Source organism: Podarcis melisellensis (genome assembly GCF_964234715.1).
Source record: "Podarcis melisellensis genome assembly, contig: HAP1_SCAFFOLD_347, whole genome shotgun sequence".
Classification (NCBI taxonomy): Eukaryota; Metazoa; Chordata; class Lepidosauria; order Squamata; family Lacertidae; genus Podarcis; species Podarcis melisellensis.
In genome coordinates this window covers 11,238-27,963 of record NW_028112862.1, presented here as the reverse complement: position 1 = coordinate 27,963, position 16,726 = coordinate 11,238, and the positions used below count along the sequence as shown (strand labels likewise).

The window sequence follows — 16,726 nt, the reverse complement described above, 5'->3', positions numbered from 1 at the left end:
GAGCTATGAGCCCGGCCCTAAACTGCACCTCCCACGGACAGCCTCACAGACAACAACTCTCTCGCTCTCCCACAGCGCACGTGCTCGCTGCTCGTCCTCCCCCCTCCCCGACGGGATTCTTAGCCCTCCATCTTTCCCGACGTGCCCCAGGGCTGAGCCATAGAGTAGCTGGGGCTGGAGCGGCCTTCCCCCCACTCTCGGTCTCTGGCTCTCGCTCGCTGGCGGCGGCTAGTCGTGGGAGAGGAGGCGGCGGCGGCTGCAACATGGCGGCCGTGGAGGAAAGGGGCAGCCCCGAGGAGGAGAAGCACCTGAACGGGGAGGTGCTCTTGGATCCCGAGGAGAGAGAAGGCGCGGCGGGGCCTGGCGCTGAGGAAGGAGCGAAGAAGAAGCGCAAGAAGAAGAAGAAGAGCAAAGGAGCCGCCGCGGGTAGGAGCTGGGCCGGGCAAGGCGATGGCGGGGCGGGGGGGGGGGGAAAGCCGCGTCAGGGGCGAGCCATGGGGACAACTTCGGAGGAGGAGCGGGAGCGAAGCCTCCTTGGCCCCCGAGACGTCCGGGGTTGAAGAGAGCGGGGTGGGTCGGTGGGAGGACGAGCCCCATTTGAGGGGAAAGAAAGACGTCGTTTCGTGGGGCCTCTGTGGGGAAATGTTCCCAGAGTCGGAGGGGTTTAGGGGGAAGCGATGGGGAGGGTCTGGGTGTTAGGCCGTCAAGCTCATGTTTTAAGCCTTTTATCATCATATATATATATATGATATATGAGACTGGAAATCGTTAAACTAGGGCGTGGGTGGTGTATGGCAAGGCGACCTCGCGTGTGAGATCTTCTGTGTCGGGGTGGTGACACGCTGCCGGGGTTTTCTTGGGAAGCAAGAGAGTGCTAGTATGCAGCTGTCAAGGTGCCTGGGAAAGGGGGGGGGGAGTTAATCAACACTGCAGTCGGAAGATAACTTTTATGGTGGGAGCATGCACGAAATTCACATGTAATGGGAGATAGGGTATTCGGCATGATGTATTTGCCGTCGGACACTCACTCGTATGGGATGGAAGGAGGACGATTGTAACTGCATGGTTTCCTTACAGGACTGAGGGTGTGTTTTAATTCTTAGAGACTGTTGCAGTTGCGTAAGGCGGGGGTGGGGGGTGGATTTACATGCTTTCATTAGTACATGGTACCTGTCCTAAGGTCTAGGGAGAGAGATTTCAATTTATGGAATTGCTTGGACGAAATTTATTATTTACCTGCAGTGATAATATAGGAATAGTCTTGTATAATTTAGAAAGTAGAGACACACAATTTTGAAAGTATATTGTATATTGTCTTTGTTTAGCTGGGTTTTGCGTTATTGTTCAAACTACCTGCTTATTTGCAAACAGGACAAGAAACCGAGAGAGAATCTGAGTCAACACTTGATGAGGTGACAAAACAATTGGATAAACAAGCACTGGAGGAAAAGGAGAAAGAAGATGATGATGAAGGCAAGTATAATTTACCCTGTCCATGATATGTAAAATATTAATGTAAAAATATTTGTAGTTTGCTTTAGTTAAGGGATTACTGGAGTTGGGAAAGATATTTCATGCTGAAGCAGTTTTATGTAGGTTGTTGAAAGCGCTGCTGTATAAAAAGGCTATTATCAAATGTTTTGTTCATTGATTTTAAAAAGAGATCGTATTATACTAAGTAATTATAACCTTGGAAAGAGCAACTCTTATCAGGGTAATTCAAGATGAGAGATAGGATCTATCCCAAGGGATGGCAGAGCACTGACTTTAACCTAGATCTCCTTTGTTCAGGTATAATAGGCTATCCACTGCAACACTGTGACTGTGTTATATATTGAAATTCCTGTTTGGGAATGGTAATAGAGAATATTGATAGATCTTTGGTTAATTTTATTGGTACATACATACATGCTTGAAAGTCACAGATATTGAATTCAATTTATGAAGCCATTTCTGATGAGCTTTTGTTCTAAACAAAATGCCAGTCTTTCTGTTCATTAAAGAAATGAAATAAAATTCAGCTTAATTCTTAAAGTGACAATTTTACCTAGATTATTCTATAAATTATAAGTCATTTGAACTACAGAAAACAGGCTTTATTACTGTTGTCCTTGTATTATATCTACATTTTGAAAAGCCATATGATGAAGAAGATAGGAATGAAATATGAATGACAGCCAGAAGCCCCATTTTACATGCAAAGGGCTTTTTCTGGACCAAGAATAGGGGGCTGTATATAAGACATGGTGGTTAAGCTAACAATATTTTCAATACACTTTGATGGATTTTCTCCTAGAGACTTTGATGTGAGTTTATTTATCTAAAATAGATCAAACATTTCAGTTCAAGTTCTTTTGCAACACAATACCTATCCACATTAATTGGTTTTGAACAAGAACAACCGTTAATGTGTTTTTCCTGTTGGGTGTTGGAATAGATGTCTGGGGCTCCCCACACTCACCCATTTAATAGCTTAAGTTATAATTAACTGGATTGCTAGTGACCTGAGCTTCATATAATTCAGAAGAGATCCTAAATGTTAAGAGACTGTTACATGATGGTGCTTAACTCTAGGCTTCAAATCCCCATTCATCCATAAGACTCACTAGGTGACCTTGGTCAGCCACACACCCCTAGTCTAATCTACCTCACATGATTTTTGTGATGGTAAAATGGGGGGGGGCATGTATGACACCTTGATTGTCCTGTGGGGAAAGTTGTTAACAATCTAGTAATATAAATAAATAGGCAAAGCTTTTTTAAACCTAATAGCAAAAATATGTCTTGGACCAAATCAAGAACCTTTCAGACAGAATCTTCATTGCTGTCTGGTGTTTTGCATTAGGAATCAATTGTTCATGGTGGAAGATAAACATGTTACTGTACTTAGAATTAAGTTTTCATTCAGCTCCTAGGATTATAGCCTTGATTAGAGACAGTAGTTGTGACTCTGACAAAAGGATGGAAATAATGCAGCAGTCTTCAAGGACATGGCAGTCTAAACAGTTTGGCTTGCTGATTGGCAAATCTACCAGCACAGTACCGCAGAAAAAGCCTGTAATAAGTGAACAGCAGCCACTGTAGGACTGAATATTGCCAGAATCTGCAGTGGTTAGCATAGGGAACTGGAAAGTATTCCATATTGGTAGATGAATGAACTGCATGCCAGAACTTTTTTTCTGATGTAGTGTAAATGGATTAAGCATAGTTCAAGGGCAAGAGGAATCTGATGCAGTTTTCATTAAAACGAGTAGCAGTGTTAAAGAGCATTGACTATTTAAAGAACAACTGTGTCTTTGTTTCAGAATGTGCTGTGACAGACTGAAATTATGCTTTAAAATGGGCTCTAGGTTTTTTATATACAAAAACGTGTTTACAGTCTTTAATGCCCTAACTATATCTTTTTGGTAAAATAAAATTACGGTAATGTAAAACTTAAATAATGTGTGTCAGCCAGATCACTATCAAAGTGATAGTTTCTTATTTTAAAGCTTCAGAATTTTAAATAAAGAAGTGTGCATAGGTCAGCTACTGGAAACTAGTGGCTACCTGGCTAACTCTGCCTGAAGGATACTCTCTTTCTCTTTATGCTGCCTCTTACCTTTCCTCTCCATAGAACTACAGAAACAAAGGGTTCTTTCCAGGCAGCGGTCCTATCTTTTCATGCACTTTATCTCTCTCTTTTTTTGTTGCCAGAAATGTACCTGCCAGCCAGAGGCCTTAGACTTCTCTGGTGGTAGCTGCTGTAAACTGAAGGGTGATGGAAGTGTGTGGCTAGAAGGAATAATCATTGACAGTGCTGAACAGCATATGATTTGCCCTTGTGGAGCCATGATTTTTATTGATTTCTCATGTGGCATTAATTAGTTCACTTTGAAAGTGGTTTTGTTATGAATGTTGTACCCAACTGTATGGGTGAAGCACTTACACAATATGTATGAACTATGAATGCTGCTTAGCATCAGCAGGGTTTTTTTATTTAAAAATATGGTTTTGCTTTTATCTAATGTTGCCCTCTTATTCTTGCATTATTAGCAAATATTTAATTACTTTCAACAACCAGGAATTCCACTCAGGGAAGTGCATGGAATTCTCTCCAGAGAACAAATGGACTGGCAGACGAGGGACAAATCACTTTACCCATCTTTCACCAACTAGCTTGACTTCAGTATATGCCATGGAGAAAGTGAAGCTCCTTGCTTCTTAGCCAGCATAGAAAGACAGTAAACTAAACTAAAAATGTGGGGGAGGGGGATCCCAAAACAACCCACTGAGAATTAAGCATGTCTCGTGGGCATGGAATCCTGATTTATTTTTGTGGGGTAATGAAGTAATAGAGGAAATGAAATGGAGGCATGACTGGTTGAAACACTGACCAGGAGCATGCCACATTGCAGTAGCTTGCTACAGATTCCACCTGTGCATACTAATTTCTATAATGTGTCTTGGTATGCTTCCAAAATTAAGCATACAACATGTAGTGACTAGTGTACATTTTAAACTCCAGATTTCTGGTGTCATAACGGGCATGTTGAAAGCTGCTGATGCCTTATTGAAATAGGAAAGACATCACAGTGAAGATGCTTGTGGTTACAGCCATGATTAAACTTTGTGTCTCAATCTGCACTTAAGGGTCTGGCAGTGTTCTTCTTCTATTATTATTATTATTATTATTATTATTATTATTATTATTATTATTGCTGCTGATACTGTTTATTACACAAAGAAATATATTTATTGGGGTGTACTCAGGTCATCACCACTCGTTTCACTGAATGATGTTAGCTATGGTTGTGTGTGCATGTATGTTTGCATAAGGGATAGCTGCCGAGAAACCTTCATTGGTTACCAATTTCCTACTGCCAGTTTCAATGTTCTTGTGCTCACAAAGCCATAAACTATTTGGGCCTGAAGTACCACCTGATTCTTTATGCTCCACTTTGATCACTGAAGTCTTGTGATGAGGCACTTGGTGGTCTCATATACCCCGCAGGTTCAGCTGGTCTTTACCAGGCACTGAGCCTTTAGTGTAGCAAGCCCTGCTCTGTGGAACTCTTGCCAATAGAGGTTCAGCAGGAGTTATCCCTGCTTGTTCTTTGAAATCTTCACGTCCTGTGCAGGTGTGAAGTTGCATGCAGTTTGGGCGAGTCTAATCAGGCTGCTCTAATATGTAGCTTTGCTCTAGCCCTTTAGCCAAGCCTCTTAACTCGATTTTTTCCTCTCGCAACTATAGAATAATAATCTTAGGTAGTAGTGCTATTATCTGTAGTTATTGTTTATAAATTTGTAAATGTTTGTCTTCTGTAGATGGTGAAGGTGAAGGTGATGGTGCAGCAGGGAAGAAAAAGAAGAAGAAGAAAAAGAAGAAAGGACGTAGGTGTTTGTTACTATGGTTGTATCGTGCAAACTTTGTTTCTGCTTATGTCATGTTTATGGAGCTTACACATAACACTACCTTATACATAGCAAGAACATTTGGTTGTCTTGCTCAGTATTGTCTACTGCAGGGGTAGGTAACCTTTGTCCTGCAGTCGGCACCCAGCTTGGCAAGTTGTAGCAAGTGAGCCTCCACAGCTTTATCTCCCAATTGCAAAGCTGTGATGTTCAGTGCTGTGAAGGGAAGATAAGGCTCTTTGCCTGCTCTTTATAGGCCAAGTGGGAAATGTGTTATCCCACCCCAGTGCTGGGGAAGATTACTTTGTAAGACCCTTCATTTTAGCAGATACATGGGGGAGGGAAGTGTTGTTGGTATACAGCTATAAGTTATAGTTGAAAAGAAGATTAAATCTCAAAACAACAACCATCCTCATGTATATATTTTATAGAGACCTGGGAGAGGAACTGACACCTGAAAGACTTTAGTACATATGTGCAGTCTTATATTTTTAATCACTGTAAGTGATTTCAGTGATTCGCCAAGGACAGGTATGAGAATATAGATGCTGTCTTGGTAAACAGTGGTGTTTGAAGTGTATGCAGATATTTGAATTCTTAAAGAAATTGATTGCTATGCACAACCCAAGTTTTTTTTTGCTTAAAGTGACTCAGTGCTGCAACTGTAAAAGGCACTCAGAACTGGCAAGGTTATTTAAGGGTATCTTGGCATGTTTTCAGTTTTAGATGTGAGCCCAAGTAAGGAAATGTAAAAAAATAAATTAAAAATTAAATGCTTTTGTATTGGAAATGATAGAACTATGCAGTGCATCGTAAGAGATTCAACTTTTGCATTTCACCCAACAGCTAAAGTCCAGACAGATCCTCCGTCTATTCCAATATGTGATTTGTTTACCACTGGAATATTTCCAAAAGGTGAAGAGTGTGAGTATCCACCAACACAAGATGGGTATGTATCTTGTTTAAAAAAATTAATGTGCACAGCATGGTTCATTGACAAATTATTTTGTAGGCATTTTGCCTGTTGTTCATAAGTCTCTGCCCCAAGAGCTGGGTTATTATATTCGCTCTACTGTTATCCGTTATTTGGAGGTGCTATTTGGAAGTAAGTGAATTTTAGAGTGTTCCTACCTGCAGATCTCTGTATATGTTTGTAACTGCATACTGTATTTTGTTGGCAGTTAATCTTGGGATGATGTAGATATGCTTAATGAGTTGGGACTACTTTTATGTATGAATGGCAAATGCATGTAGCAGTGACTTTGCCAGCAAACTATATAGTACTTGAACATAGGCATAATCAACAAGGCCTGTGCTTGTCTATATACTATTAAATGTATATAGTTTTAATTCTCTTGTTTTTTAATTATTATTTTTCTATGTTTTTATTAATTTCTTTTTAAAAATCCGTAAGTTGCCTTGAGTCCCATTAGGGGAAAAGGGGAGGTATTAATAATAGTAATAACTATAATAATAATGCTTGTCATTCAAAAGTGACAATGTACCTGTGTATTTTATACTTCAAAGCTATGTTCTGTTTAATTCTGTAGAGAACTACACTGCAGTCCTTAAAGCCTGCGATAGGTTAATACTGTGATGGAAAAGCTGGGTTCATTTATTCATTTTTGGTGGGAATACCGCCATGTTAAAAACTTTTGGAATGGAGTATTCTCTATTATATCCACAATTACAGGCCAACCCCCTTTCTTCAAATCCTGCCTTAGCCCTACTATCTTTGGACATAGGCTTAGGCTCCACCCTGCACTTCAGAGAACTTGTAGGCTTCTTACTGACTGCAGCATGATTAGAGTTTGAGCATTTCACTAGACACAAGAGGGCAATTACAGGCATAACAAATAGAAATACCTTCCTAGAAATGTGGACCCCTTTATGTTAATGACCAAAATCAAGACCTTGTTATACCAACCACTCAATATTCTCAGTGGAGAGGTTTCGTTAAGTAATATGTTTGAATGTTGAATGTGTAAGTGTTTGTCTAGAGACAATGGATAAATCAAGCACCATTAGATGTGCTGCTGGATAAGTGCTTAGTGGTAATTGTATTAGTGTTTGTTTAAAAAACAGTAAAACATTTAAAAAAAACTGTAATGGAAGGGGGAAGGTTAGGAGAGCCTGCCTACACTCTGCACAGCTGCCTTACAAAGTAGACCAGCAGTGTCCTCTAAACTATCTGGTAATTGCTGCCACCATCACTGAGTTTTTGCATTTCTACAGTTGGATGCGACCCCCAGTGGGAGGGAATTCTGTGGTGTTCCATGAAATAATAAAAATCTAGAATTCTGAGTCAGTGCTACCTCTGCCTTTCCGTCACATCATTCTGTTTACTCAGGACAATGGGGCTGGCATTTAACTGTCTCTTCCACCATGGAATTCACACTTTTGCCCTAGTAGCATATATACGCTCAGTGGTTAAGCATGTAGGAGATTACCCAAATCCTAAAGTTTGGCATAAACACCCTTCAGATCCCAGCAGTCAAATAATATGAAGCTTTATTAAGAATGGAAGAGGAAAAGGCAAATGGACAAATACTGAAAATAAAAGCTCTGTAGATCAAATCTACCTGTGCTGAGCTGGCAACAGACTGACTGCTTGGTCTACTTGTGAGTGGCATGGCTTTAGGTGGTCAGTTGCATGGTTTCCTGATGGTCACCGATGGAGGATAGGTGGTGATTGAATGGAGGAAACAAAGCACTGCATACCCAAGCCCATTGTAAGGACCCTCTTATGCTCATTGGTTTGAGTGGCACCTGGTTCTTTCTTGCTAGTTAGAGCACATGTCACGTTTTGGCAGGTAACTGGTATGGCATCTGGCCAGGAATAGGGGAGACAATGGCCACTCACAGAGGCAGGCATGAATGGTTATCACTGATGTAAATCACCACTGGAATTGCTCAGTCTTCCTGTCACAGAACCTTTCCCTTGGTTTGTGGATTCAGGACTGGACTGCATACCCATTTGCATTGCTCAGGCTTAATGGAGAGCAAGTGAGCAAGATCCGTCTCCACAAATATCCTTTGGTCTTTCATTTGCCAAGTTCGCATATCTTAAGTCATGCAGTTGACAGGCTTCGCACCTTTCAAAAAAATATGTGATGGCACATGAAGGAATATGCTTTGTTAGTTTAGCCAGATGCTTTTCTACCCACAGGCCAACTTAAGCAGGTGGGCTGGACCACTGTTATATGATGTGAGGTGCAGGGCAGGGTGTGGCTTGGCCAAAATGGTCTGGTGGGTCAGAGGTTCTCCATCCCTGAGATAAGACATAAGACGTGATCTACACATGCAACAATGACGTGGTAGAACAGTGAAGTGGTAGAGTGGCTTGTATGATTTTCTGGACAGTAAGTGGGGTTGTACCACTTTTGAATGTCCCCATGTAGTTTTATTTATTTTATTTCAGCAATTTGTATATTGCTTAATCATCTCTAAGTGGTTTAAATAAATCTGTGCAAGTAAAACGGAAAAACAAGGGAAGAAGTTATAGTCCAATTTGCTCTCTACTGGGCTAGTGTTCTGCATAGCCAAGAGCTTTTCATATGGAGGAACGCGGGTGGCTCTGTGGTCTAAACCACTGAGCCTCTTGGGCTTGCTGATCATAAGGTCAGCATTTTGAATCCATGTGACAGGCTGAGCTCCCATTCCTTTGTCCCAGCTCCTGCCAACCTAGCTGTTCCAAAGCATACCACTGCGAGTAGGTAAATGGGTACTGCTGTGGCGGAAAGGTCAGTGGCATTTCTGTGCGCTCTGGCATTCATCACAGTGTTCTGTGCACCAGAGGTGGTTTAGTCATGCTGGCCACATGACCTGGAAAAGCTGTCTGCAGACAAATGCAGGCTCCCTCGGTCTGAAAGCAGATAAGTCCTGCCCACTATGGGGTGCAGCGCTCATAACTGTTGAGGAATCCTTTACCTTTACTTTTACCTATATGAAGCATTGTTTAAAAACATGATCCTTTCCACCTGCAGTCTAAAGTGGTACAGTCCACTATACCAGCTATTGCATGTGTGCAGGCCACATCTAGAATTCAAAGAACATGTGTAGAGGAGCTTTGGACACCTGCAGTTTTCCTTATCAGCAGGTCACTTGGCTGAACTCCTAAACCTGTTCCTTACATTCTCCCAAGTTGGAGTCAGGCTAGGTACCCAAGGTTTTTCGTGGTAGAAATGGTGCAATAATGATATTTCTCCTTCAATGAATATTTTTTTCTTTTACCAAAATCTTCACCTACCAGTTTCTGAAATCAGTGAGGTGTTTCATGATGGCAGTAGAATTGGAAACAAACATTGATTTTGAACTACTCTGAGACTTGGTCAGAGTGGGCTAGCTAGAGTTTAATAACTTGAGTGATTGTATATGTAATTTGAAGCATACCTCTGTTAATCTAAAATGTGTATATTAAAGTAGTAGTCCTGTTGAGTATACCTGTGTCATCTAGTTTGGATTACAAGCTAAAATGGCCAGTCTGACAATCCTTTTATCCCAATATTAAAGGCGAACTGCTGCTTGGAGAACAACAAGTGATGAAAAGAAAGCACTAGATCAAGCAAGTGAAGAGATCTGGAATGATTTCAGAGAGGCTGCTGAAGCACACAGACAAGTGAGAAAATACGTTATGAGCTGGATCAAACCTGGAATGACAATGATAGAAATCTGGTGAGAATAAAAGATCATAGGATCAAGGGAGGACTATACAAGGGTTCATCTCCATAAGTTTAATTGAATGTGCTGGACATAGAGATTAGGTGTGGGGCTTCCATATATCAGCCTAGTTCTCCATCAGTTCTGGTGACTGTTGGTGATGATTGTATATTTTTGTTTTTGTTTTTTCACAACTGCTTCTATGGACTATGAGGCTGGGGGACAAGCAGCTAACAGAAAGTTGCTGCAAAGTTGTTCAACGAGTATGATACAGCTGGAGACGTGGCACTTCCTCAGTTCTTATATTCTTGGGGCAGCAAATATCTCATATTCTAAGAACATTCCCAGTAATATGCATAGCAAAGGGAAGGAGGGGAATCGTTTGAAATTTTTTTAATGTAGCAACTAAATAAAGCTGCTGGAAAACAAATCCGTTCATGTAATAAAGACCTTTGCTTCCCTAGCGAAAAACTAGAAGACTGTTCACGGAAGTTGATAAAAGAGAATGGCTTAAATGCTGGGCTTGCATTTCCCACGGGATGTTCTCTGAATAACTGTGCAGCCCACTATACCCCTAACGCTGGAGATCCAACTGTATTGCAGTATGATGATATCTGCAAGATAGATTTTGGAACACATGTTAGTGGTGAGTTTTCTCTTGCTTACTCTGCAGTTAGATCATTTAGTTGAGTTCAGATTCTTTCATCTAATTTGCATCTAATTTCAGGTCGTATCATTGACTGTGCTTTTACTGTCACATTCAATCGAAAATATGACAGGCTGTTACAAGCTGTAAAAGATGCAACTAATACTGGAATAAAGGTATACTCGCAAGGGGAAGTGTAACTTTATCTCTTACCTACATACTTTGTGAGAGGGAATTTTTATCTTCAATTTCAACCTGTCTTATGTGTGTGTATAGTGCGCTGGAATAGACGTTCGCCTTTGTGATGTTGGTGAGGCTATTCAAGAAGTTATGGAATCTTACGAAGTTGAAATTGATGGCAAAACATATCAAGGTAAATTTCCCCTATCTAGTACATGTGATAGTTTTGATTCAATGCTAAGGGAGAGAGCATGTGTGCATATGAAACAGACAGAGGCATTGCATTTGTAAGACTTGATTACTGTTGTTGGTCACAAGTAAAACATTTTGAGATCCATCAAAGTTCTCAAGGGATGCGGGTGGCGCTGTGGGTTAAACCACAGAGCCTAGGACTTGCCGATCAGAAGGTATCATTCCCCAATATGGGGAATGATCACACAGCTGGGGCAGATGAAGACGTCTGTTTGTGCTGATGTAGGTTTACCATGGCATTCCTTCTTTCTGCACTCCTCCCAGCAGTCATTGTATGAACCTAACCATGGGCTGTGCTGGGAGAAAAGAATTTCCTTTCTTGCTGTGCCAGAAAAGCTCCCCCCACAGCCGTTATGGAGAGATACTCTTAAGGTTGGGTTAAACCACTGAGCCTAGGGCTTGCCGATCAGAAGGTTGGCAGTACGAATCCCCGCAATGGGGTGAGCTCCCGTTTCTCGGTCCCTACTCCTGCCAACCTAGCAGTTCGAAAGCACATCAAAGTACAAGTAGATAAATAGGTACCGCTCCGGCGGGAAGGTAAACGGCGTTTCCGTGCGCTGCTCTGGTTCGCCAGAAGCAGCTTAGTCATACTGGCCACATGACCCGGAAGCTGTACGCCGGCTCCCTTGCCAATAAAGCGAGATGAGCGCCGCAACCCCAGAGTTGGCCACGACTGGACCTAATGGTCAGGGGTCCCTTTACCTTTACTAAACCTCTCAAAAGGTTTTGATTTTTGCATTTAATTGTGTTTTCGGGAATTTCATGTTGTCTTTGGATTCCAAAAATTGAGAATAGTTTTTTTTTAAAAATGAAATTGCTTATTTTAGAAAAGTTAACTGTACTAGTTACCTACGTGCATTGATTTTATAGTGTTTCATATTTTATGTTACAGTGAAACCAATTCGCAATCTGAATGGACACTCTATTGGACCATATAGGATACATGCAGGCAAAACTGTTCCCATTGTGAAAGGAGGAGAAGCAACAAGAATGGAAGTAAGCAAATAACTCTCATACCCTTACCCTCTGTCCACAGAAGTTTAGAGCTCAATGGGCCTTTACTCCCACTGAAGAATATGCACAGTATTAGGCTGTTAATATTTGCAGTTGAACTTCCAGTTTCATCTGGCCCTTGTTTGAAATTCTGTTCCCATCCCCCTCAACTAAGAAGTTTTTTAGTCTGTAGTACTAAATTACCCAGGAGGCATATGGCTACTGCTCACAACAGAATGTTGTAAATGTGTGTAATACTTAACAGTTGGCATTAGTTTTATTAAAATGAAAAATGAATGGTATGCCTAACATTCATTTTGTTCTTGCAAGTAATTCAAAATGCCCTATCCCCACAACTACAGTTTGTATTTAGAAGCAAATGAAGGTGTCATTAAAAAAATAATATGGAGGTGAACTACCTAATTGGGAAAAGTGGAAAATCTGGCTGTTTAGTTAAGAAGACGAAGGGCAGCAGGATTCATGCACTATCTGATAGTTATTACAACTGATCAGAAGATCTTGCAAACTGTTCTTTCTTATTCTAATACATGCCACTCCAGAAATAGTTCAGAAGTCTTAGAAATTTATTCTGAAAATGCCCCACTTTCTCTGTTCTTACCAGCCAGGAGTAAGCTAACTGGAATGCCATTGTCTCACTTGTTGGTGGCATTCTAAATACTCTACTTTAGCTCCCAGGCATAACCTACTGCCCCAGAGAATGATTTGAAGGTATGACTAATTTCTGTTGCTGAAGTGAAGAGGGTTTAACATTGTAAGCTGCCTGTATGGGAGGCCACCTTTGAACCAGTCTGAGTCTATAAATGAAATATAACACCCGAACAGCTATTCCTAGTACATGGGATTAAGCTATTCATTAAACCTGATTGGGCAGTGTCTAAGTAAGGAAGTATCACCCTGACAGTATTTGAAAATCTTTGATTTACAGGAAGTGAATAGATTGATTGTATTTCATGGGCATGCTGCCTGTACATCTGCTCTGTGGGGTATTATGTGTTGTCCTACACTTATATTGTGCCAGAACCCATGTTTTCAAATGCAAAGAAATAGTTCTTTGATTATTTCTCAGTAAGGACTCCAGTATGCTTATCTAGTATATGTGTCTCTTTAATTTTAGGAGGGAGAAGTATATGCTATAGAAACCTTTGGCAGCACAGGAAAAGGTGTTGTTCATGATGATATGGAATGTTCTCATTATATGAAGAACTTTGATGTTGGACATGTGCCAATAAGGTTAGTCCAGCTTTTATTACAGTGGGTAAATGTCTCTTTGTCTGTACTATTGAAAGAAATATTGTTGCTAATTCACAACTTGAAAAGAATGGTAAGTAGACTTCTTATATACTATGGGTGCACAAATGAGACAAAAACCAACAATTTTTAGAGCTACTTGTCCTTAAAGTTACTTGATTTACTCATGTGTGAGTGGAGAGTAATTTACCACTGCTGAAACTCTTCCAGATGTTTTTGAACTAGCAACTCCTATCAGCCTTAGCCAGCATGGCCAGTAGTCAGGGATAATCAGAGTTTAAGAACAGCTGGGGAACACCTGATTTGGGAAGAATGATTTAGCATGACATCCAAATACAGCCAATATTAGCAGCAGCTTTACATTACTGTGGTTTAATCATAGTGATTTCAAAAAACGCCTAGCATCTGAAATACTTTGAATCATGTTCTTTGAATCAGCAGTGGTAAATTAAGTGGCCCATGGGCTAGATCCAGCCCATCGTGGTGTTTGACGTAGCCTATCAGTCTCCTGACTCAAATTACCTGCAGTGACAGGAATAACAACACTCATAACAACAAGGCAGCTTTCAGTCTTCTTGACTCTGTCTGAAGAAGTGTGCGTGCACACGAAAGCTTATACCAAGAACAAACTTAGTGGGTCTCTGATGCCACTGGACAATTTTTTTATATATTCTTGAATACTGTCATTAATAGCAGGCTGGATCACTCCAGAAACAGGAGTGTTCTGATCTGTTCCAATGGAAGGGCAGCACTAGGCTGGTAGGAGCAAGTTATTTTCCTTCCCATAGCAGTGCTGGACTTAGTGGAGAGGCTTTTTCCAGTGCTGCAACTGGAAGAAAAATCCCTTCTGTTCTTCTTAGCAAACAATAAATGCAACCCTCAGGCCCCACCACAGCTTTGTGAGTTCATTGTTACATGAAAGCAAAGACCACTCTCTCTGGAATGGTCTCATCACCAGAAACAAGGTATGCAGCAGCAATGATGCGATTCTGGTGCATGCTGAACACTTTTTTTTGTTTACCGTGTCTTGTTGGCTACTAGTGCTATGCATTATGGAATTTTAAAGTATATTTTTACTGCTTCTTTACTGAACACAGCATGACTTACTCATGAGTAAACATGCATGGGATTGCACAGTATCTGCCTGATCAGCATTTCCTCCTGCTCATTCAGTGCACTCTTTCTTCTAGGCTTCCAAGAGCAAAACACTTGCTGAATGTTATCAACGAAAACTTTGGCACTCTTGCCTTCTGCCGCAGATGGCTAGATCGTCTGGGAGAAAGTAAATATCTAATGGCTCTGAAGAACCTGTGTGACTTGGGTATAGTGGATCCATACCCTCCCCTATGTGATATTAAAGGCTCATATACAGCACAGTTTGAGCATACCATATTATTGCGTCCAACATGCAAAGAAGTTGTCAGTAGAGGAGATGACTATTAAAACTTCAAGGCCATTACCTCACCTATGTACTCTGTTGGAACACATTATGCCAGAATAAATTTGCAGTCTGTTTTAACAGTGGACCCCATGTGATAACTTTCCATGTTCGGAAAGAGGAATTTAATCAAAGGCAAGTTCTCTCATGTATCTAACAAAAGGAAAAACAGCTTTTGAGGCCTCTAGAGTATTTCAGGTTACTTCTTAGTTTGGAATGAGTTATACATATTGTTTTAATATTTCTGAGAGAAGGCTTTTGAATATTTATATTACCATATTCCCTACTTGAATGCTTTGAATGACTACACCTGATTTCTGCGCCTAAGTCGTCTCTGGTATTGCCTTTTAACTTCCTGGAATCCATTTTGTAAAAAATAAAGACAGATTTATGGATCTAATACCAAATATGGTTTTTGAAAGTGTTAAAAGTGCTAGGCAGCAGTGCTCTGGGGGAAAAACTTGCCTTATTAAATCCTGTAGATGTATTCTTTCTCTGCTTACACCGGATATCAACACAAGGCATGGTCTACTTTTCTGAAGTTTTGTCTTATATAGCATGAGTCTTGCCTTGCTTTAAGTCATGAAGTTACGAACATTCGGGAATGTTATCTGCCCTCAGCTATGGTACACTGACCTATAGTGCATAGCTTGATAGGTTCTTTCTATGAATGGGGAATTGAAATTGGTCTTATTCTGCTCATTTTTCCCCATTCATTTATGATAAATCCACTAGCCAGCTTAAACATTATTTGATACTTCAGTTATGACACTTATTTAAATGACAATGCAAATATTCCATTTATCAGAACTCTGGATATTCTTCATTATGTTCAGAAACTGGATTATATTATTTTCCCATTACACTTGTTAAAACTAGTTTCATTTGAAATCTCTGCTAATAAAAGTTTGATACATTAGATGCTATTATTCTGTACCCATGTAAGTGGCAGCAGGGTTGAGGCTAATCAAAATATAACAGGACTCCCACATATTTTCTACAGAATTGTTTGACATTCTAGTTTAAGCCTAGAAAAGGTTTTAGCAGGCTGCATATTTCTTCCGTACAAAGCAGCAGAAAAAGCCCAACTAATTAATTGGTGCTAATCCGTATGCTTCATTGACCATTCATGCAGTAGGTTTTTGCAAACTGTTAGGATGTGCTTTGGAGTTAAGGTACAGAAAACACAGTTCATGCTCAATAAGGTACTATCTATAAACCTGTTGTTAGATTGACTCTGGGATTTCTCCTGTTTGCAATGCTGTTTATTTTATGACTTAGCATTGCTCAAATGCAATTGAGTTGGACCCCTCTGCCACCAAGTACTATTCACCTTTTCCGTGAGATTAGTTTTTATTAAATTATTGCATAAACGAAAGGTGGTTTTAGAAAATCATTTGTTTTATCCAGAAAGCTACCTAAGGGTTTTCATTTTATTTTTAGGTAGCCTCTATGCAATAGTAGCTAGATGAGTATAAAGGAACATTTAATGGATTGAGCTTTATGTTGGGAAAAGCTAACGTACATTGAGGTAGAATAGAAGGGCAAATGTAAGGCTAAAACCATATATTAGATCCAGTCCATCAAGGTGTTTGACATAGCCCACCAACCCCCTACAGGCAGCAAGCTTCTTGAAGAAAATAGCAGCAAAGCAGCTTGTAGGAAAAACAAAAAGCCAAAAGGGAAGAAAACCATCTAGTTGTCAGTAATGAGAATAAAGTTCTGAACGATGCTACTGTTGTAGCAGTCAAAGGAGCTGAGCAGAAAATTGGTGCCCATGCTCATTGAAAGATGTGTCCTGAGCGTCTGGACTGACAACATGTTTCATTGTCTGTCTGAAAGGCTTCAGATTCTGTGTTGCATAGGCACAGACCATGAAGACCTATGTATAATTA

General features: G+C 40.5%; 1 protein-coding gene across 1 annotated transcript; it reads left to right on the top strand.

Moving 5' to 3' along the window:
* Nucleotides 1-132: 132 nt before the first annotated feature.
* LOC309362466 (methionine aminopeptidase 2) lies at nucleotides 133-15,238 on the top strand. Its single transcript, XM_081931821.1, has 11 exons — nucleotides 133-426; nucleotides 1,372-1,473; nucleotides 5,308-5,373; nucleotides 6,241-6,343; nucleotides 9,907-10,068; nucleotides 10,518-10,699; nucleotides 10,781-10,875; nucleotides 10,976-11,072; nucleotides 12,024-12,127; nucleotides 13,260-13,375; nucleotides 14,584-15,238. Exons 1-11 carry the CDS (start codon nucleotides 264-266, stop codon nucleotides 14,834-14,836), a joined length of 1,443 nt encoding a protein of 480 aa, XP_081787947.1. The 5' UTR covers nucleotides 133-263; the 3' UTR covers nucleotides 14,837-15,238.
* Nucleotides 15,239-16,726: the final 1,488 nt, after the last annotated feature.